This window comes from Natator depressus, chromosome 7, assembly GCF_965152275.1.
Source record: "Natator depressus isolate rNatDep1 chromosome 7, rNatDep2.hap1, whole genome shotgun sequence".
Taxonomy (NCBI): Eukaryota; Metazoa; Chordata; order Testudines; family Cheloniidae; genus Natator; species Natator depressus.
Genome location: NC_134240.1, coordinates 51,725,348 through 51,748,536, shown reverse-complemented (window position 1 = coordinate 51,748,536; position 23,189 = coordinate 51,725,348). Strand labels below are relative to the sequence as shown.

General features: G+C 49.9%; 2 protein-coding genes and 1 pseudogene across 7 annotated transcripts in view; 1 reads left to right on the top strand and 2 right to left on the bottom strand.

Moving 5' to 3' along the window:
• Nucleotides 1-1,831: 1,831 nt before the first annotated feature.
• Nucleotides 1,832-8,159, bottom strand: LOC141991320 (E3 SUMO-protein ligase KIAA1586-like; annotated as a pseudogene).
• Nucleotides 6,568-14,711, bottom strand: LOC141990797 (uncharacterized protein T26G10.4-like). Of its 2 annotated transcripts, none has more exons than XM_074958429.1 (2): nucleotides 14,153-14,711; nucleotides 6,568-12,090 (listed from the first exon to the last, which is right to left on the bottom strand). In XM_074958429.1, exon 2 carries the CDS (start codon nucleotides 11,731-11,733, stop codon nucleotides 10,777-10,779), a length of 957 nt encoding a protein of 318 aa, XP_074814530.1. In that variant the 5' UTR covers nucleotides 11,734-12,090; nucleotides 14,153-14,711; the 3' UTR covers nucleotides 6,568-10,776. Both variants share the same exon structure in this region, with proteins under 2 accessions (XP_074814530.1, XP_074814531.1).
• Nucleotides 14,326-23,189, top strand: part of LOC141990794 (uncharacterized) — a 34,709-nt gene continuing 25,845 nt past the window's right edge. For 2 of the 5 annotated variants that reach the window (XM_074958424.1, XM_074958422.1), the window contains exon 1: nucleotides 14,326-14,631. Coding sequence is in view for 1 of the 5 variants with exons in the window: in XM_074958421.1 (XP_074814522.1) it covers nucleotides 20,505-20,838 (334 nt within the window). In the remaining 4 variants the exon portion in view is untranslated. Of the gene's footprint in view, nucleotides 14,632-20,499; nucleotides 20,839-23,189 lie in introns of those variants that run through there. The other 3 variants (XM_074958423.1, XM_074958425.1, XM_074958421.1) reach the window with 3 other exon arrangements.

The following is a 23,189-nucleotide window of genomic DNA, read 5'->3' as shown; positions in this document are numbered from 1 at the left end:
CACACCCTTGTGCATGTTTACTGACACAACCTACAACACTCAGCACCAGGGGTGAAATTAATTTATATTTCTTACTGGTTACAGTCCAATCGCAAGCAACCCACCTCTCCTACATGCTTCATGGATCCCTCCCATTGCATGACTTAGATATAGAAAATAAAACTACTACTACCACCAATACTGTCTGTAATAAAACTTTAATATTGGAATAAGCCTGAAAAAGTGAAAACTCACTGTCACATTTTTCTCCTCGTCCTTCCTCCTCCTCCAGCCAGGCTATGGAAGGCGGCTAGGCTCAGCGCTCCCCCTTGACCTCCCCCCCCCGCCCTGAGCCTGGCACTCATCAGCAGCTGGCTGCAGTGGCTCCCCTCTAGCTTGCGACAGGGAGCAGGGGGCCTGGCTGAAGGAGAAGCCTGCCCAGGACGCCTGCTGCCTGCATAATAACACATTAAACTCAGCTGTTCCCTCCGCAGTTCAGCCCGTGGGATTAGGGGCCATTTCTGGCATCCTTGTTAATTTCACTCACAGTTGTTGGTGTGTGTGTGATGAAGGCGGGGCAGTTCTTTTCTGCCCCCTGGATGAGGGGATCTCCAATAGTATAATACACAAAAAATACAATCAAAATCGGGAACCATTTCCAAGTTCAAATCTATCCCATTCCCTCCTCAGCAGAGGATCATGGTTGTGATGCCCAAACTGCTTGCAGATCCTCTTTGAAATGTTACTGTTTAAAAAAAACCACAAAGAACACGGTGGGAAGATGTGTCATGATGATCAGGGTTTATTTTGGGCAAAGGAATTTTGCTAAAGCAACGAAAGATTCACAGGGAAAGCAAATAGCCCGATAGACAAAACCACAAAGGGATCGGAGGGGAAAACTGGATAGTCAGGGAAATTACTGTGCCTCCTTTGAAAGAAATAATAGTTTTCATTCCACCCTCTTTATATATTGAATTAAACACCTGAAATGTCCTTAGGACATAGGGGCACGATCTCAGATCTCTTTTTGTTTTGTCAGTGTCCTGCAGAGTGCAGAGACTGAAACTGACAAAACTTTCTCTAAGTATCTTCTATATTTCATGAAGGCTGTTCTAGTTGTCCTTCATTCACCCCTGCCTTCCCCCTACTACTAGCCACCCATTGATGTGCCCCCTGCACCCTTTTATGTGCCTGGAAGGGAGATTAAACAATCCTTGACATCTGACTTTCTAGGAAATAGGGAGGGTCTAGGGCAGGCAGGGCACAGTGCAGCCCCTTGTCCCCCTCCACCTGGCTGGCTGACTGGCTGTGGTTTTTGCCTCGGTTACTTACTCCTTGGCAGGCACAGCCCAGTGGCACCTGCTGGCTCTCTGCAGGCAGCAGCCCACAGGGGCCGGTTGCTGGGGTCACTGCTGGTAGGCGGCAGGCTTCAGCTGCATTGTTTGTGACACATTCATACACATACATACTGTATGTATTACTGTCCTTGTGCAAGCAAGCGGCCACCCACTGCAGCGGCCAGGCGCATTCTCCAGGCACACAGCCCATGGGGAGGGGGCCAGTGGCCTTTTGAGGGGTGGAGGGACAGGGGAGACAGTGTTTCTGCGGCTAACACCGCAGGAACTTCTGCAAGAGGCAAGATCTGGCTGGGCACTGCCAGTCCATCTGTGGGTGCCCAGCTTTTGGGTTTCTGCTTAACGCTGTCCCCAGGAAAACTTCCAGCCTCAGCAGCTGCTGCTGTCTCTGCCAGGTTGTGGGAGGGACCCGTGCACAGGAGCCTCCCCGGAGGCAGGGGAGGAGATGGAGGTCTGGGGGGCATGCAGCAGCAACAACACACACAGCAATGGGGGGTGGCAGGTGGGGGCTGCAGCTCCAAGGGGAACCACTACTCACAGCAAAGCCGTCCCAACCCCTGGCTCGGTTCTGGCATGTGGAAGGTGTGAGTGGGCCAGTGGGGGCAAGAAAGGGGCATCCATGGGAGGGACTGGATGGAACAAAGCATCCTTATAGAAACTCCTACATTGGGCCATACAGCTGATCTCTCCCTGTTGTCGTGCCATGCCTCGAGATGAATGTACTGCATGTCGGCCCTTTCCAAGCCACAATTTCACATATGGCATGGGATTTCTCTGAGTATAAGGAGGTCCCACACACAAAATGAATAGCAAGTCCACCACATGATGAGTGGTAAGTGCAGTCTGTTTCACTGTAATGATGTTGTTCATCACACTGAATCCCCTTTTGCAATCAGTGTTGCTTGCAGCAAGGGTGTCCACTGCAAGGATGAGTTTAAGTTTACAAGGAATGTTTTTTCCTCCAGAAGCCTTGAATTTAACAAATCCCAAGTGTGTTTCCTGTTGATTGATTCTCAGTTGATCAGCCGATGCTCTTATTTCCTTTTCTCCGAAGTGGGGATTCTCTTGCCATTTTTCAGGATTCAAAACCAACAAATTGTTAATTAAGTTCTTATAATTGGAAACCCTTTCTTTGAGTGTGTTTTGATTGGCTTTGTTTGAGGCAGTTGTGAATAGTTTTGTCCTCATGTTGTCAACAACTGCTTGAATGAATTGAGACGAGTTGATTCTGGGGCTTTTTCCAGTGCTGTTTAATTTGCTGTTTTTGAACATCATGGATTGTTCAGCCTTCTGAGCTTCTTCAGAGTGAATTCCTGGGTCTGTTTTTAGACTTTCGATTCTCTTGATGTATATTTGCATTAGGTTGTCTGCTTTTGGAATGGTCATGTCTCGTTCTTGTAACATCTCAGACAAGTTCTTCAGTTCTGTTAGCACATCCAGAATTAAAGAAAGGTTTCTGATGAAATTTACAGAACACAGCTTTGAGTGTAGTCCTTGAAATTTAATGTGTTCACTTCTGACTCTTGACAGGTCTTGTGAGACCGCCTCAAAGTGTTTTGCCAAAGCAGGGTATGTTTGCCATACTGCATTGACTGCTCTCCATGTTGACGCCACCCACCTTAAATTTAACACTTTGCCGATTTTTTGAAGTACAATGTGTAATTCATTGGCATGAGCACTCAGTTCTTGAGAGTTTTTTGGTGATTTGGTACAAGGAATATAATGCATCCAAAAAAGCCTTAAAGTCATTTGTACCTCCGGTGACTTCTAAAGCTTCATCAACAGCAAGTTTCAGTCTATGGTTGAGGCAATGCCATAATATCACATTAGGAAAGTCCATTTGTAGTAGTTTTCCAGCGCCAGCTTTGACTCCTAACATCACATTTGCGCCATCACTACAAAAGCTGATCAACACTTCCAATAATAGTTCTTTAGTGAACCCACAACACAGCAAGCATTTCAAAATTTCCCCTTTAATGGCTGCTGCTGTTGCATTTTGTAGCTCTATCAAGTCCAGAGGAAACGTAAGTGGCCTCATAATTCCACCTATACTGGCTTTCAAAAAAATGATGAGAGTTGAGTTTCAAGAGAGAGTAGTTGATTCATCGACAAGTACTGTAATTTTTGCCTTATTGTCAATGATTTTGTTGACAATTCTCTTTTTCATTTCAGTGGCTATATGATTGATTATGTCTACATAGACTGTTCTACTGTGCAACAAATGCTCCATTTCAATTCTGCTGATTTGATGTAGGTCAATGAGGCTCTTGTGGTCACTGAGTGGTCAATTTGTTTTGGCAATGTAGTAGGCTGTTCGGAATACATGAGCAGTAGTTTCAAATGCTGCTTCTTCACTTTAGCATTCAGATTAAGAAGAGTTTCTTTTTTAGCCAGGCTTGAATTTTTTCAGCCTCCACGTAAGCTGCAGATTTCTTATGTTCATTTATTTTTTTGTAAAGGGAGGATAGCTCTGTCTCTTTATTCTTTCCGTACGAGGATATTTCACAAGAGGCCCAGTTTGGAGAGATGTTAACCCCTCTTGCAGAACGCAGCTTCAAATCTGAAACGTCATGACATACTGTGCACCCAAGTTTACCGCCCGAAGCAAAAAGCCAGTAGTTTTTCTTTTCGAACTCCTCAAATTGCATTTTTGACCACACAGCAGGGTATGGTGGTGGAGTATCAGTTTTCTAACCCAGAAATTCAGCAGTTTCATTTGTCTCCTCTCTTTGTGGTGGCTGCGTCTCACCACATGAATGTAAAAGTGTCAGCGTTTTTTCCCTGTGGATGACTAGTAACAGCTTCTTCATTTGTTGCTGTTCTTTTTGACTGACAAGCCCCCATTTCCTCACTTTTACGTTTAAACATACCTGTTAGGGTCTGTTGAACGTGTATCTTCTTAGGCTGCATTTTTGTCCCCACTTACTGTCCTCCTAGTGTTAATTGCGCACCTGACAAGACTTGACCAATAAGAAGCAAGCCTGTGAGATTACCATGTGGCGGTATGGCACTCAAAAGTTAACATTTGGAACAACTATGTGAACGTCTTCCTGTGAAAACAAAACCTTCTTGTCTTGCTTCACAGATCTAAATCTGCTCGTATTCCAGGTATGTTCTAAATGTATCTGTACAGTATGGATGGACCTCTCAGAAAAGACAGCTCTTCAGTGTCGGATTCGGACCAACAGCCCCCCAGGGGCAGGACACCATTAAGCAGCACACACATTAAGCAGAAGTTCCTGAGGTGTTAGCCGCAGAAACACTGTCACCCCATCCCGCCACCCCTCAAAAGGCCACTGGCCCCCTCCCCACAGGCTGCGCGCCTGGAGAATGCGCCTGGCCGCTGCAGTGGTGGCCGCTTGCTTGCACAAGGACAGTAATACATACAGTATGTATGTGTATGAATGTGTCACAAACAATGCAGCTGAAGCCTGCCGCCTACCAGCAGTGACCCCAGCAACCGGCCCCTGTGGGCTGCTGCCTGCAGAGAGCCAGCAGGTGCCACTGGGCTGTGCCTGCCAAGGAGTAAATAACCGAGGCAAAAACCACAGCCAGTCAGCCAGCCAGGTGGAGGGGGACAAGGGGCTGCACTGTGCCCTGCCTGCCCTAGACCCTCCCTATTTCCTAGAAAGTCAGATGTCAAGGATTGTTTAATCTCCCTTCCAGGCACATAAAAGGGTGCAGGGGGCACATCAGTGGGTGGCTAGTAGTAGGGGGAAGGCAGGGGTGAATGAAGGACAACTAGAACAGCCTTCATGAAATATAGAAGATACTTAGAGAAAGTTTTGTCAGTTTCAGTCTCTGCACTCTGCAGGACACTGACAAAACAAAAAGAGATCTGAGATCGTGCCCCTATGTCCTAAGGACATTTCAGGTGTTTAATTCAATATATAAAGAGGGTGGAATGAAAACTATTATTTCTTTCAAAGGAGGCACAGTAATTTCCTTGACTATCCAGTTTTCCCCTCCGATCCCTTTGTGGTTTTGTCTATCGGGCTATTTGCTTTCCCTGTGAATCTTTCGTTGCTTTAGCAAAATTCCTTTGCCCAAAATAAACCCTGATCATCATGACACATCTTCCCACCATGTTCTTTGTGGTTTTTTTTAAACAGTAACATTTCAAAGAGGATCTGCAAGCAGTTTGGGCATCACAACCATGATCCTCTGCTGAGGAGGGAATGGGATAGATTTGAACTTGGAAATGGTTCCCGATTTTGATTGTATTTTTTGTGTATTATACTATTGGAGATCCCCTCATCCAGGGGGCAGAAAAGAACTGCCCCGCCTTCATCACACACACACCAACAACTGTGAGTGAAATTAACAAGGATGCCAGAAATGGCCCCTAATCCCACGGGCTGAACTGCGGAGGGAACAGCTGAGTTTAAACCGTCATTATGCAGGTGGAAGACGTCCTGGGCAGGCTTCTCCCTCAGCCAGTCCCCTTGCTCCCCACCACAAGCTAGAGGGGAGCCACTGCAGAGTGCCATGCACAGGAAGCACAGAGCCTAGCTGCCTTCCGCAGCCTGGCCGGAGGAGGAGAGGGAGAGAAACAACAAACAAATGTGACAGTGAGTTTCCCCTTTCCAAGCTTTTATTAGCTATGAGTTTAAGCTGTTTGTTATGCAGCCAAAGGAGGTGACTTTCTTGCCGGTACGCTGCTGCACTTTCACCTCTGGATCTACTGAGTGTGTTCATCCTATTTGTATGTATGTATCATTCTTGTATCTGAAACTAGAAATATGAAGTATTACTCTGAGGTCCTATCGTGATTATGCAAAGTGTGGGCAATTAATGGTGGCTTAGCATCTTGATGGCTCCCATTGACTAGGACAATTGGGTGTAGATGGTTTATTTACCTGCAAACCTTCTTGTGGACCTGAGGGCCAGCCTGTGGGTAATGAAGAATGAGGTCTTACAGTGACATGTGACCATGTCACCTTGTACTGGAATCCATCTTAAATCTGGTGCTTTTCCATTTAGAAGGAGGGATGGAGACCCAGAGAGAGACAAAGGATTCCCGCCTTGTGCCAAAGCCATAAAATGGGGTGGAACAGAACAAAGGAGGCTGCAGTCATGAGAAATCCCCTAGCTACCACCTGAGCTAGAACAAGAACTATCCCAGGGAGAGGATTGGGCCCAGACTAAGAAGGCATCTAGTCTGTGAAAGAAGCTTATTGAAACATCTCTGAGGGTGAGATTTACCTGTATTCTTAACATATTAGACTTAGACTTGCGTGTTTTTGCTTTATTTTACTTGGTGACTTACTTTGTTATGTCTGTTATTACTTGAAACCACTTAAATCCTACTTTTTATTCTGAATAAAATCACTTTTGTTTATTATCGAACCCAGAATAAGTGCTTAATACCTGGGGGAGCAAACAGCTGTGCATATCTCTCTATCAGTGTTATAGAGGGCGGACAATTTATGAGTTTACCTTGTACCAGCTTTATACAGAGTAAAACGGATTTATTTGGGGTTTGGATCCCATTGGGAACTGGGTGTCTGGGTGCTGGAAACAGGAGTACCTGCTGAGTGGTTTTCAGTTAAAACCTGCAGCTTTGGGGACGTGGTTCAGACCCTGGGTCTGTGTTGCAGCAGGATTGCGTGTCTGGATCAACAAGACAGGGTTCTGGAGTCCCAAACTGACAGGGAAAACAGGCTCAGAGGTAGTTTCAGCATGTCAGGTGACAGTCCCTAGGGGGTCTCTGTGACCGAACTCATCACACAAGCGAGTTGATGTTTGTCCTGGCTGTGATGTCCTGGAAGGCCGTCCTCGAGGTGCAAGATCTCCCTGCAGCAGCGTCTGCACAGGTTTTCTTCAAGCTGCTTTTCCTATTAATGCTGTTCATCTGTGATACCCTGAAAGCACTGAGGGTCTTCTTAGAGGCTGTTCCCCGATGGGCATTCCATGGAGCAGCGTCAGGTATTTGTGGAATCGGCAAGAGAGCGATCGTCTTCTCAGTCTCCCCTGGGGTCTCCGAAGCAGCATGAAGATTTTCTTTTGAAGTCGTGGCAGCAGATTCCATCTTCAAAGCGGTAGTCTTCCTCAAGATAGCAAGTCAAGTCTTCTAGAAGGTATACTTTCTGCCTGAGTAATTAAACTGATTAATACAAATTTTAAATCTGTTCTTAAGCTAATGTTAAAAAAATTATATAATACATAGGTTGAGAAAAGAGTGTCTGTACATCTGGGTAGAGTGCTTAGATTATCCACAAATACAAAGTTTGTTTTTAAAAGTTTTATGATACATAGAGTACATAAATCAGCTATAACTCAAATTTAGGTGAATAGATTTAACAATACAGTTTAGATAATAGAATCCGAATACTCGAGTACATCACTCATGAAAAGTCGTACAAAGATTTGGTTGTGGAAAGCAAAATATATCAATGAGTGGAGATTGTCCCTCAGTAATTGAGAATTAGGTTGGTTGTCCATTTAGAAAATATAATCCATGAGGAAAGTATTTGTTACTTTCCTGACTGCATTTCTCATCCGCACTCCAGCTCATTCCTCCTGGTATTGCCGATGTCTGGTGATATGTTCTATGTAGATGTCCCTCGACCCCCTGATGGTGTCTGACACCATGAGTCGCCGCATCAGCCAAGCGTAGTGTTGACTGATTCCACATTCTCTCAGCGCTCACTCATTACTGGGGTCCCATGCACCTAAGACTCTGACGATCAGTGAGTGTGTCTGGACCTGGTAACAATGAGCTCTCAAGGTTTCGGCCAGAAGGGCATATTTCTCTACCTTTCGAGCTTGGGCATCGTGAAAGCCTGGGGTCCTGTTCTCAAATGGCACTGTGATGTCCACCATGATGATCTTCTTCCAGTCCTCATTGGTGATGATGATGTCCGGTCACAGTTGGTTGTCGGTTCTGGGGATGGTGGAGTTTACTGCAACCTTCCCCACAGGTGGCGGGATGGCTCTGGCCAGGCAATCTTGGATGGCATTGTGTCACAGCTGCCAAGCTCTCGAATGGGGCTTGCAGCTATACAGGACATGGGGTAGCGTCTTGTTGGCGTATCCGCACTTCCTGGATCACTAGTCCTGATTCCCGTGGCAGACGGCTCTGTTCAGTGGCATGCAGTTGAGCTGGGCCCTGTGGATGAACCTCCAGTCAGCAAATCGGGTGAAGCTGCCCTCGGGGAGGAAGTGGTTGCTGACATCACACTTGCACGTCACCTCAAATGCCTTGCCCTGGTCCAGCTTCCTTTTCAGGTTTTCCACGTATTGGCAGCAGATGGCATCCTTCAGGGTCCTCTCCAGCATCGGTCTAGCTCTTGGAGTGATGATAGTGTGATCTGTATTCTTCACCTGTGGCACCAGGTCTCCCAGCTCCTGGAGTTCCTTGCACCACGTCCAGTGGCAGCCGATATGCTTCTCCAGTCGTGTAGCATTGCAGGCACGAGTCCAGAGTGAAGCAAAGTCTCCCGTCTCTTCCAAATTCACCTTCCAGCAAGCCGCTCAGGTAGTTGAGGACATATTGGTTGGAAGTGGTCCTGGTGATTCGCTTCTTGATGGCATCCCGCAGAGCACTCTCCGTGATGTTCCTCACCATGGCGTCCGGGCACATCAGAAGGTGGAAGGTGTGAGTGATCATGGCAACGTCGCACAGATCACCCGTTCGAGGGATGTTGGCGCCGCCATGCATTTGCGAGATGTACACCAATACATTGCTGGCTCTCTGAGGAAGAAACATCCACTTCTTCACCAGCTGCCAGATGGTGCTGTCTGCCTTGTTCAGAGGTACCTTCGCCATGGCAGATAACCTCAGGATGAATGAGATACGGGGCATCAGGAAGGTGTTCAAGGCATCAATCTTCTGCCACGGTGCCAGTAGGGAGGAGTCGCTCCTGGCCACATCTCGTAGGATCTCCATGATGGTATCCTCAGGTGTCTGCTGGACATGGAAACCCCTCGGCGTGCCGAGATGTTGGTACGCTTGCCCATCTTCGAGGAAGATCATGGGTTCACCCTGGATCTGAAATGGCTTCTCCTGGACCGAATCCCTTCTACTGCCATCGATATGCAGGGATGCACACTTCCTGGCATTGAAACGGAGTCCAATCCAATTGGCAGCCTGGTTGGTGATGTCAAGCATTTGTTGGAGCCTCTCAGGGTTGGCTGCAATCAGGACCAGATCGTCTGCATAGGCCAGGATATTCACTCTGTTGCCGTATAGCTCGAAACCGCCTATACCTCTGGAGATCGCTTAAATGAGCAGCTCCATGGCTAAGTTAAAAATGATTGGCTCAGGGTGCAGCTACGGATAGGAATTTCGGGTGTCTCTCCTTCCATGGAGCAGGTGGTGGTGGTGCAGCCTTCATACAGTTCCTGGACCAGTTGGAGAAAGTTTTCAGGTACCCTGAACTCTCGCAGCATGTCAAAAATGTGCTGGTGGGGCATCGATCCAAAAGCATTAGCCAGGTCAAGCCATGCTATGGCAGTCTGAAGAACAAAGTTGTGTTCACAGCAGCCTTCGCATGACGTGAAGCCTTTCTGGATGGAGCTGATGGATTCTCCGTTCACCAATCAGTCTGTGATCCTAGCCGCAAGGCAGCTGGCATACAGTTTATACATGGTGGAACAGAGAGATGGGTCTCCAGTTGTTGGGGTCGTCTCGCTCGCCTTTCTTGTAGACGAGCACTGTCATCAACTTCTTCCAGGAGCTGGCAGTATGGTGGAACTGTTTGCATTTGTTGAAAATGGCAGTTAGTACCAGGCAACCAGGGTCTCATTTTTTCAGGAAGTTGTAGTGAATACCATCTTTTCCTGGGGCTGTGTTTTTGGTCTTTGTGAGTCTGGTCACTACTTCCTGTGATGTAAAGTCTTGTTCCAGGTCCTCTGCATAGTCAACCCGGGGTAAAGGATGAAGGCACTCTGGACACTTTGTGTCGTTCTGAGCTACACGGTCAAAAACCCCCTTAAAGTACAAGAATAGTCTCTTGGACAGGATTGCGCAGTAGGATGAGGGCCCCCTGAGGATCTCTCTCATAGCTTTAGGGTGGCTTGACTGCTAGAGCTCCTAGATGCTGCTGCTGGGTCACAGCGGCGACTGATGTTCTTCTCCTAGCTTCCCTCATGTTGTTGTGGGTCTGTCTGGATGCAGGAGCTCTGTGCGCAGTCGGTGTGTTCTCCTGAGTTCCCTACCTCCCAGATACAATTTCTGCAGACAGATCTTTAGTGAGTTTGTCTACAAGGAGGTCAAAGTCCTCGAAGGAGGCTGTCTTCACTAACTCCTCCATCCAAGCAGCTTGCCATGGTGTGGCGGCCCTCACCGTGGGCTGTTGCTCTTCCAGCTGCTCAATCTCCGCAGGCTCAAGATGGAAAACTGCTGTGGGATTAGCCTGTTGCTTTTTTCCCTCCCGGTGTTGAGAACTGCATTTGGCCGGATCTTCCAGAACAAGGGCAGCGTCTTCCCTTATGGATTTTAGGGCAGCAATGGTCCTTTTAGGAAGGACAGTTTTAGAGGCAGCGGGTGGGTGGCCTGTGACGTAGTGCTAGCTCTTCCGACTACAGGATCCCGTGAAATTACCTGTGGAGGGGCGCTGACCCTTCTGACGATGGCGTTGTGGTGGACGTACTGCGAGGAAGCACCAAGCCGTCTCGAGATGGAGTTGCCTTGCATAAGCTGCAAGGGAGTGCCGATCCTCCTCTTCGCAGTATCCAGCTTAGGGATTTTTGAGGAAGCACGTTCTCTTTCTTTTTCATGATGTGGCTCTGTGGGAGTTGGCTGGGATGCAGTAGCCGGAGTGTTTGGGGAGTCGGAAGCCGGAGCTGGAGCAGGTGGTGTTTCTGCTTTCAGAGTAGAGATGGGGTGGCGGCAATATAGACTGGTAGAGTTGAACTCTTCCAGTTCAAGATGTCCTTTGAAGGTGACTTGATGAGACTTACACTTCTTCTGCGTCTCGAAAGGCAGGTCACAGAGGGCACATCGAAAGGTGATCTGCTTGCTATGGATTCTCTTGAGGTGTCTGCTGAGATTGCCAATGTACTGAAATCCTCCGCCTGGATAGCAGAAGGGGCAGAGGAGCATGTCTGTAGGGAGGGGATACTGGAGATAGATGCAATCATTCTCCTTTTCTTCTCCCTCTGTTGGATTGGCTTCAGTCATATCAGCGGATTTGCTAGATGGTTCTGGTTGCTCTGGGAGAGTAGTATGGAGAGGTTCGGCTGGGCAGGCATCTAGTGAGATGTTGCAGTCCATCTGGGTGGTTTCTGAGGAGACGCTGGTCTTATCAGTTGAGGTATCTTCCAGCACAGCAGGACAACGACCAGCATGAGGATCCTGGGCAGTGGAGGAGATGGGATAAGTTCTTGGGGCATCCTTGTCCTGAAGAGCAGGTGAGATGATGTTTGTCCTGGCTTTGATGTCCCGGAAGGCCATCCTCGAGGTGCAAGATATTCCTGCAGCAGTATCTCCACGGGTTTTCTTCAAGGAGGTGCTGCTTTTTCAATCGATGCTGCTCATCTGCGATGTCCTGGAAGCGTTGAGGGTCTTCTTAGAGGCTGTTCCTGGATGGGCGTTCTGTGGAGCAGCAGCAGTCCGAGCGGCAGTTGAGAGTTTCTGTGGAATCGGCGAGGGAGCAATCATCTTTTCAGTCTGTCCTGGAGTCTCTGAAGCAGCATGAAGATTTTCTTTTGAAGCAGCAGCAGTAGAATCCATCTCCAAAGTGGTAGTCTTCCTCAGGATAGGGACACAGTGAGTCTTCTAGAACGTGTAGTTTCTGCCTCAGTAATTAAACTGATAAGAACAGATTTAAAAATTTTATTAAAGGTAATGTTTAAAATCAAATTTACATTTCTTAAGAGGGAAGGTACTGGACACCTGGGTCAGGCTTGAGTTATGAGAGATTACAAGTATCAGTTACAAGGTTCACAAGATACATACATAGTAAATAACCAGCATAGACCCAGATTGGGGTGTGGAAGTTTTTAAAGAGTCAGTGAATAAGTGATCTCAGGTATGCCACCCATAAAATATATTTAGAGTCCAAGTCAGGGTTGGTATAGTGAATAGGTACGTGGGTGGGGTGCATCTCTTGGTTTGTCAGGGGAGGAAGTGGGTTATTTCCCTGACTGGCGGTCTTGTTTTCTCGTCCTAGTACTGACGGCATCCCGTGATGTGCTCCGTGTAAATGTCTCTGGACCACCTGATGGTGTCGGACACCATGAGCTGTCTCATGAGCCGGGCATAGCGCTGACTGACTCTGCATGCTTTCAGCACTGGCTCATTGTGGGGGTCCCACACGCCCAAAACTCCCATGACCAGGGCGTGGATCTGGACCTCGTAGCCCTGGTTTCTTAGGGTGTCAGCCAGCAGGGTGTATTTCAACACCTTCTGAGCTCGGGCCTCATGGAAGGCCGGGGACCTGTTTTCAAATGGCACCGTGATGTCCACCATGAGGATCTTCTATTTTCCTCATCGGTCATGACGATGTCAGGTTGCAGTTGGCTGTCTGTTCTAGGGATGGCAGAGTCAATGGCGATCTTTCCCAGGGATGGCGAGATGTCTTTCACCAGCCGGTCCTGGATGGCGCTGTGACGGTGCCACCAGGCTCCGGAGCGGTGCTTACAACCATACGATTAATTTTTTTTAGTTAATCGTGTGAGTTAACCGGGATTAATTGACAGCCCTGGTATCAGGGTTTGTTTGCTTTGCTATCAGAATGAGCTGCTTTCCCAGCTTTCTCCCATGGGTAGCTCATTCTGACAGGTGGGATCGCTGTAAGGCGCTGGTTCTCAAACTTTTGTACTGGTGACCCCTTTCACATAGCAAGCCTCTGAGTGCAAACCCCCCCCCCAATTAAAAACACTTTTTTTTATATTTAACACCATTATAAATGCTGGGGGCAAAGCAGGGTTTGGGGTGGAGGCTGACAGCTCACGCCCCGCCACGTAATAATCTTGCAACCCCCAGTTTGAGAACCCCTGCTGTAAGGTCTAACTCTGAAGTATGCTTACCCCAACAGGCTTTTTAGAAGAATTTTATGATAAGATACAGTATAGATCAGGGGCGGGCAAACTTTTTGGCCCGAGGGCCACATCGGGTTTCAGAAATTGTATGGAGGGCCGGTTAGGGGAGGGGGTCATGGCCCGCCCCCCCAGATCCTGCCTCATCCAACCCCCCCGTTCCCTGACGGACCCCCAGAGCCTCTGCCCCATCCACAAACCCCCGCTCCCTGTCCCCTGACTGCCCCCGGACCTCCGCCCCAACTGCCCCATCCAACCCCCCTCTCCTTCCTGACTGCCCCCCTGGGACTCCTGCCCCATCCAATCACCCCTTCTCCCTGTCCCCTGACTGCCCCCAGAACCCCTGCCCCCCCACATCCAACCCCCCCTTCCTGACTGCCTCCCAGGACCCCTGCCCCCATTCAACCCCCTGTTCCGCCCCGACCCCTATCCACATCCCCGCCCTCTGAGCACCCCCCCGAACTCCTCTGCCCTCTATCCAACCCCCCGTTCCCTGTTCCCTGCCCCCTGCCCGCGCTGTCCGAAGCGCTGGTGGCGCTACAGCAGCCGCCGCCGCGCAGCACAGAGCACAGGGTCAGGCCAGGCTCTGCGGCTGCGCTGCCCCAGGAGCTCACAGCCCGCCGCCCAGAGCATTATGCCCGGGGCGAAGTGAGGCTGCCGGGAGTGGGGACAGCGCGGGAGGGGCAGGGGGCTAGCCTCCCCGGCCAGAAGCTCAGGGGCCGGGCCGGATGTGGCCCGCGGGCCGTAGTTTGCCCACCTCTGGTACAGCATATGACTGTATATTTCAACCTTAATTCACAACCGAGCATATACATTAATTTAAAGATAGGCACCTAGAGACGAAGTTTTATAGTTCATGGCTGCTTGCAGCTTGGACCCCTCCTCCGCGGTCTCCTTAACGGTGCCCTTTTTCTTGTCTTGGGCCTCCAGCCGGAGAGAGCCCCCTGGCCCAGTCAGCGCTGCTACATCCGGGCTGGTGCTGAGGGCACAGGAAGGGGCTGCAGCAGCTGAGAGCAGGAGCCGGGGAGGACAAAGGCAGGTCGATACTGCGTAGCTCTGCCCAGGACGCTGCTGCTTCCATGTGATCTGGGAGCCTGGGCTGAGCCGCTGCTGCTTCCCCGGGTCGGGGACCTGCATTAAAGCCTCCTGTGCCCCAGCCTGGCGTTTCTCCAGCGGGAACTCGCCTCGGGCTCTGCCGACTCCAGCCCCTGAGCCGGAGACTCCAGTGGAGAGGCCTCGGGGTCAGCGCTGGGAGCGGCAGGTGGGTGAGTGTCTGGCTCTGGGACCTCGCGGCCCCGGGATCTTCTCCCCGGTAAGTGTTCGTGCCCCCGCGGGCAAGGTCGGAGCTGGGTTAGCCTTAGTGAAGCCGCTGCCTGGCTTTGCACCCAGCTCGGATCCGCAGGGCCGTTAAAGTGGGGAGGAGCGGGGCGGGGAAAGAGAGCGGGCCCCGTGGGGTGGGGGGAGAGGAAAATAAGCAGCGATGGGGGGAAGGGGGGAGAGAGGGCGCAACGGCGTGGACTGAGCTCTGCCCGCAGGCAGGCCGTGCCCGGGGAGAAGGGCAGGTGGTGGGGGAAGGGCTCCAGGCAGACCCCCTGCTCTCGCGCCTCTGACCTTTGGCCGATTTTGCCCCATTTTCTCTCTCCTCCTCAAACGTCCGTTTAAATTCTCATCCGAGTTGGGTCATATCCCCACCCATTTTATCTGCGGCCCTTTGCCCTCGCTTAGGTGGGAAATTGTTGCCCTGAGTCATTCCCCAAATGGGAGGGGGGTTGGTGGGTAGCGGTGGGAGAGCCTGAGACATGCTGCCTCAGGGCTGGGGAGAGGGTGGCCATTTTTTGCCATTAACAGGGCTTGGAAGGGACACAGCAATGGGAGGCAGGAGCAAGTTTCTCCACTGAAGTATCGGCTCCCAGCTGCTGCCCCTCCCCCACCCAATGCACCTTCCCCTGTCTCTGCCCCCTCCCCAGGGCCAGGGAGCCTGCCTGCTCCACATACATCTCCAAAGCAGCTTTGCAAAGGGCTCCCTGCTGCCCAGGTGAATGGTGGTGGGAAACTACTTTTTCTGTGAAAAGAAAAGGAGGACTTGTGGCACCTTAGAGACTAATAGATTTATTTGAGCATAAGCTTTCATGAGCTACAGCTCACTTCATTGGATGCACTTTTTCTGTGGTTATTGAACATCCATACACAGTCCTCTCAAACTTTCCCTCTAATTATTAAATATCCCCTAGAGCTTGGTGCTTTCCTCTTCTATTATCAGATATTTTGTTTTTAACCCTTTTCCTTCCCAATTCTCAAAGACTGAGATAAAAGTACCCTAAACTCTGCCCCATTTTCTCTCTAATTCTCTGTTGCTAATGTAGTATGCTTGGATATTATCCCCTGTCTCTAATTACAAAATGTTAACATAAAATCTCAGTTTTTGCCCTTTCTTCTCATTCTTGAGTATTGATATAAAATCCCTGGAAATGTTTCCCCTTTTCTCTCTCTTTATCAAATATTGATAAGAAATTCACTCAGATTTTATCTCTACCTATTATCAACTGTTGATATAAATACCTCACATTCTCCTACTTCCCTCTCTAACTTATGAGGATTGATCCAAAATTCTTCAGATTTCCACCCTTTTCTCTTTAATTACTGAACACTGATATCAAATCTCAGTCAGCCATTTCCACTATTTATCAATCAGGCTACGATTTAGTCACAGGTATTTTTAGTAAAAGTCATGGACAATACAATACACACACATTCATGGGCCCTTGACCTGCCATGACTATTACTAAAAATACCTATGACAAAATCTTAAGGGGGTTGCTGCTAGGGCCTGGGGCTGCTGCTGGGGGGGGTGTCTGGAGGAGTGCTGGGGCTGCTGCTGGGAGACGGTCACCCCGGGGGGCTGTTGCTGGTGGGGGCCAGCGCCAGCCATAGCACCAGCTGCCAGGGGCCACCGGCAGCAGCAGCTGCGCTGGCCATCTGGGGAAGTAGCTACTCCAGCCTCCTGGGCACCGCTGCTGGCAGCGGCTGCACCGGCCGCCTGGGCAAAGCTGCCGGGGGGGCTGCCTGGGGAAGTGCCTACTCCAGCCACCTGGGGAATCGCCGCCAGCAGCGGCTGCACTGGCTACCTGGGGACCACTGCTCAGGTGGTCTTTGGGGCCAGCTGCACTGGCCGCTGCTCGGGTGGTGCCCAGGGCTACGTGCCTGGGGCCGCCTGAGCAGTGGCCGGTGCAGCTGGCTGCTGGATCGGCTGGCTGCAGAGCTGCTCCATGAGCAGCCAGTGTAGCTGTCCCTAGAGCCAGCTGACTGACTCTGTGACCAGAAGTATCCCCATCCCCCTTGTGGGATTGCTTCCCCCAGCTCTGAGGTGCAGCCACCTCTGGGGTGGGTCAGTGGCCATTATTATCCAAGGACAGGCCAAGGAAATGTCTTAAATATTTTGGCTCCTCCGTGCCATCCTCTGTTAAGGAAGCATTACCCAGGGCTCCCCAGCTGCATGTGTGAATGGCTGGCGGGCAGGGGCTGGTAACTTTCTATCCATTTACCAAACACTAATGTGAAATTACCACAGATTTTGCTTCTCTCCCTCCGTGAAAACTGCAAGAACTTGTGGTTTTGCATGGAAAACTGTTGTTCAGAGTCCTTCTCTCAGATGCAGGGAGGGAGGAAGGTGGGAAAGTGGTTGCCCTGTGTCACAGGGCACTCTGTTAGCTACCCGCTGTGCTGCACTACCTGACCCATTTGGATTGTCTCTTGCAATATACACACAGGCTGTTTCTTTTCCCTATGGGGATCTTTAATCTTTATATCCCCAGCACTGCAGAACATAGTACCAGCATGTGCCAGGAGGCGCCTTCCACCCAGCCCACTCTATTACACCCCACTCTCACTGAGCTTCCTGGTACATCCTGTTCCTCCTAATTATATAGTCTTCCCTTTATTTTGCTAATCACCTCGTTAGCCCAATCTTTGCCCTGCTATTTTAATGATCTCACTATAACAGGTTAGTTGTCTCAGGGCAAGCCAGTAATTTTCTCTGTGAGGCAATTACCTGAGAGACAAGGGTACTATAGCTAGCCCTCCACAGGCCCCACACAGTGATCTGCCTAAAAGGGTTCTGGCCTCCTCCCTTCTGAGCTTTGTTCCTGGTCTCATTGAGACCAATATTAATCTAGAGTCACTGTAAGGAAGGACAAGGAGTAATTCCAGATTAACATGGAGGCAAGTAAGATCTGCACTCTCCCTGTGGGCAGGGGTGGCAGGTTTGTATAATTTTTGGTGATGCCCAGAAAAGGTTCAAGTCCCCCCCCCCCCACACACCTGCTTGTAATATATATATTTTAAAATAATGTAAAAATGTGAGGGTTCTGGGGTGGGGCTGGTGATGAGAGGTTTGGGCTGTGGGAGGGGCTAGGGCAGAGGGTTGGGGTGCAGGGGGGAGGGCTCTGGCTGGGAATGAGTGGTTTGGGGGGGCTCAGGGCTAGGGCAGAGGGCAGGGATGTGGGGGGTGAGGGCTCTGGGGTGGGGGATGAGGAGTTTGGGGTGCAGGCAGGCTGCCCCGGGGCTGGGGCAAGAGAGGAGGACTCCCCCTGCCGGCAGCAGCAAGCTCTGGGGGAGGGGCCCCCTTCTCCCACCCAGCAGCACACTCACCTCACACCAGTGTTGCTGCACATGCACCTAGGGCCCCTCAGGTCCACGAAGCCCCCTAGCCTTCCCTGCGGTGGGTGCTGGGGGCGGGGGGGGGGGCTGACATCACATTTGGCCTCCTCCGCTCCTCACTGTAGCCTCACCAAGGGGTGAGGAATGGGCCCCTTCTCCAGCTTGGGGCAGGAGCCGTGACTGCGGGCAGGGAGGCCCCCTCTGCTGGTGGAGGGTCCCACCGGAAAAGGGAAGGGTCAAGGCAGCCTGCCCTGGCACTAGTGGATTGGGGTCACTAGGACTCTGTGGCCGCAGTTGATGCCCGGAGCCAGCGGAGCAGAGGCAGGGTGGAGCGGTAGGGGGGAGGCGGGTGGGAGCAGGGGGTGGTGCACAGGGGCAGCAGGCAAGGCCAGGGGAGATACCTGGTCCCAAACATTGCCCTACTACTGGGGGCAACCCAAAGCCCTGACTACACCCCAAGAAAAACCCCAGATGCCTTATCATCCCTCCACACCATTCTCCAGCAACCCACCTTGCCCCAGTGACCAGTCAGCTGGGCGATGTTTTAAATGTAACGAGCCGGGGCATGTAAAGGCCAACTGCCCCAAGAACCCCAATAGATTACAGTTCATTGCACCGGAATCACACCAGAGGTCCTCAGGCCCAGATGCCTCCCAGATACCCTCCGAGTGGAGGGAATCTGTGAGTGTGGGTAGGAAGAAGGTTACAGCATGGAGGGACAAGTGTCGGCTATCCATGCTTCCTTAGTGGACCCCAATTTATTTGACCCAGAGGTCCAAGTGACAATTCAACCCTTCAAGTCAAACTCTTTTGACTTGCCTATAGCCAAGTTGCCGGTCCAGTACAAGGGCTGGTCAGGAACGTGGACTTTTGCAGTCTATGATGATTATCCCTTCCCCATGCTGTTGGGGGAAGACTTGGCCAACCATGTAAAGCTAGCCAAGAGGGTGGGAATGGTCACCCGCAGCCAGGCTAAGCAAGCTGTGACACCTAGCTCTGTTCTGGAGACTTCTACCAGGACCCAGTCAGAGGTGATGGAACCGGACCCCATGCTAACGTCTGCAACAGCAGTAGTGGATCCAGTCCCAGAGACCCAGACAGAGCCAGTCCCAGAACTGGAACTAGCGGAACAACCAGCACCAGAACTATTGCCAGCACTGAATCCAGTGCTTGCAACACCAACACCAGAGGGCCCCACCGAACCTGCATCAGTAGCAGCAGATAACCCTACACAAGAGGCTCAGCTGGAGCCTGAACCCCAACATAGTGCACCAGCGGAGAGTGGTTCACGGTCAACAGAAACAGCCCTGTCACCTGCATCGCTTCCAGAGGGACCAAGCCCAGGTCCACAATCCAATGAGGAACTGATGTCTCCAGCATCAAGGGAACTGTTCCAGACCGAACAGGAAGCAGATGAAAGCCTCCAGAGAGCTTGGACGGCGGCACTGAGCAACCCACCGCCTCTCAGCTCTTCTAATCAATCTAGGTTTGTTGTAGAAAGAGGGCTTTTATACAAGGAAACTCTTTTTGGTGGACACCAGGAAGACTGGCATCCTCAGAGACAGTTGGTAGTTCCAACTAAGTACTGGGTAAAGCTATTAAGCTTAGCCTACGATCATCCTAGGGGCTATGCTGGGGTGAACAGAACCAAAGACCATTTGAGAAAGTCGTTCCACTGGGAGGGAATGGGCAAGGATGTTTCTACCTATGTCTGGTCTTGTGAGGTGTGCCCAAGAGTGGGAAAACCCCAAGACCAGGTCAAAGCCTCTCTCCAGCCACTCCCCATCATTGAGGTTCCATTTCAGTGAGTAGCTGTGGATCTTCTGGGTCCTTTTCCGGGTCCAGAGGAAAGCAGTACATATAATGACTTTCATGGATTATGCTACCTGATGGCCAGAAGTAGTAGCTCTAAGCAACACCAGGGCTAAAAGTGTGTGCCAGGCACTAACAGACATTTTTGCCAGGGTAGGTTGGCCCTCCAACATCCTTACAGATGCAGGAACTAATTTCCTGGCAGGAACCATGGACAGCCTTTGGGAAGCTCATGGGATGAATCACTTGGTTGCCACCCCTTACCACCATCAAACAAATGGCCTGGTGGAGAAGTTTAATGGAACTCTGAGGGCCATGACTTGTAAATTCATAAATGAGCACTCCAATGATTGGGACGTAGTGTTGCAGCAGTTGCTCTTTGCCTACAGAGCTGTACCACATCCCAGTTTAGGGTTTTCCCCATTTGAACTTGTATATGGCCGTGAGGTTAAGGGGCCGTTACAGTTGGTGAAGCAGCAATGAGAGGGTTTTACACCTTCTCCAGGAACTAACATTCTGGACTTTGTAACCAACCTACAAAACACCCTCCGAACCTCTTTAGCCCTTGCTAAAGAAAACCTAAAATATCCTCAGAAAGAGTAAAAAGCCTGATATGATAAACATGCCAGAGAACGTTCCTTCAAAGTAGGGGACCAGGTCATGGTCTTAAAGGCGCTCCAGGCTCATAAAATGGAAGCATCGTGGGAAGGGCCATTCATGGTCCAACAGCGCCTGGGAGTTGTTAATTATCTCATAGCATTCCCCACCTCCAACCGAAAGCCTAAGGTGTACCATATTAATTCTCTAAAGCCCTTTTATTCCAGAGAATTAAAGGTTTGTCAGTTTACAGCCCAGGGAGGAGATGACGCGGAGTGGCCTGAAGGTGTCTACTACGAAGGGAAAAGTGCTGGTAATGTGGAAGAGGTGAACCTCTCCATGACCCTTGGGCGTATGCAGCGACAGCAGATCAAGGAGCTGTGCCCTAGCTATGCGCCGATGTTCTCAGCCACCCCAGGACTGACTGAATGGGCATACCACTCCATTGACACAGGTAATGTTCACCCAATTAGAGCCCAACCTTACCGGGTGTCTCCTCAAGCTAAAACTGCTATAGAACGGGAGATCCAGGGTATGCTACAGATGGGTGTAATCCACCCTTCTGGCAGTGCGTGGGCATCTCCAGTGATTCTAGTTCCCAAACCAGATGGGGAGATACGTTTTTGCATGGACTACCATAAGCTAAATGCTGTAACTCGCCCCAACAACTATCCAGTAGCACACACAGATGAACTATTGGAGAAACTGGGACGGGCCCAGTTCATCTCTACCTTGGACTTAACCAAGGGGTACTGGCAGGTACCGCTAGATGAATCCGCCAAGGAAAGGTCAGCCTTCATCACACATGTCGGGCTGTATGAATTTAATGTGCTCCCTTTTGGGCTGCGGAATGCACCTGCCACCTTCCAAAAACTTGTAGATGGTCTCCTAGCAGGATTGGGAGAATATGCAGTCGCCTACCTTGATGATGTTGCCATATTTTCGGATTCCTGGGCAGAACACCTGGAACATCTACAAAAAGTCTTCGAGCACATAAGGGAGGCAAGACTAACTGTTAAGGCTAAGAAGTGTCAAATAGGCCTAAACAGAGTGACTTACCTTGGACACCAGGTGGGTCAGGGAACTATCAACCCACTACAGGCCAAAGTGGATGCTATCCAAAAGTGGCCTGTCCCAAAGTCAAAGAAACAGGTTCAATCCTTCTTAGGCTTGGCCGGATATTACAAGCTTTTTGTACCGCAATACAGCCAAATCGCCACCCCACTGACAGACCTAACCAAAAAGAAATAGCCAAATGCAGTTCAGTGGACTGAAGAGTGTCAGAAGGCCTTTAACTAGCTTAAAGTGACACTCATGTCTGACCCTGTGCTAAGGACCCCAGACTTTGACAAACCGTTCCTAGTAACCACAGATGCGTCCGAGCGTGGTGTGGGAGCAGTTATAATGCAGGAAGTACCGAATCAAGAATTCCATCCTGTCATGTTTCTCAGAAGAAGCTGTCTGAGAGGGAAAGCCACTGGTCAATCAGTGAAAAGGAATATTAAGCCATTGTCTGCACTCTGGAAAAGCTACACCTATACATTTGGGGACGGCGTTTCCACCTGCAAACCGACCATGCTGTGCTACAGTGGTCCTTTCCCTGTTCTTTCTCTAAATCACTTGGTGGTGGCAGCATACTGTTCAAGAACAAGGCAAAGTTTGTACCTTGGGAAAGTTTTTAACCTAAGCTGGTAAAAATAAGCTTAGGGGGTATTTCATGTGGGTCCCCACATCTGTACCCTAGAGTTCAGAGTAGGGAGGTAACCTTGACAATCACCATCCTCTTTAAAGCAGAATAACAGGCTGAGCTGGTCCTGTAATAACCCAGGGGAGATGAGAGAAAGAGGGAGCAGTTGCCTCTGCCCCAGAGAGAAGGCCAACAGACAGGTGCTGGGCATCTGCTGACAAAGCTGACCAGCACCTCATGATTGACTCCCACTCTCAGATGGAATATAAAGGTGAGCTCAGTTCTGTGGAGAGGAGGGCAGCCAAGGGAGAGGATACGCTGTGATAATCAAAGTGGCTGGCCGACCAGCCAACCCTGTGAAGACCCCTCCTCTCCTGGATCAGAAAGCTACTGGGGGCCAGAGGGCCCCAGTCTAAGCCTCTGACCAGATTATTGTTGGTGTTTCTTTTTGTACACTTTTTTCTTGGGGAAGACAATAAACAGCCATAACCTGGGTGTGCGTGACTGTCTATATCCAGTTGGTGACTAGAGCCACCAATGCAGAGGCAGCCACTTAGATATTTGAAGACTGTTTCATCCCATTTCAGCTGTCTTTTCTCAAGACTAAACATGCCCAGTTAATTAACCTTTCCCCATAAGTCAGGTTTTCTAAAACTTTGATCATTTTTGTTGTTCTCCTTTGGACTCTCTCCAGTTTGTTCATAACATTTGTATGTGTGGCACCCATAATTGGACACAGTACTCTAACTGAAGTCTCACCAGTGCTGAATGAACTGGGACATTACCTCTGGTGTCTTACACATGAGACTCCATCCAGTAAACACACTACAGAATATTAGCCTTTTTTGCAACTTCATCACATTGACTCATTCAGTTTATGATCCACTATGACTTTCAAATCCTTTTCAGCAGGACTACTGTCTAGCCAGTTGTTGTTACCTATTTTTCCTTCCTAAAAAGTAGTACTTTGCGTGAGTCTTTACTGAAATTCGTGTTGTTAATTTCAAACAAATTCAATAATTTGTAAAGGTCATTTTGAATTCTAATCCCATCCTCTGAATTGCTTGCAACCCCTCCCAGCTTGGTGTCATCCACAAATTTTATAATCAGACTCACCA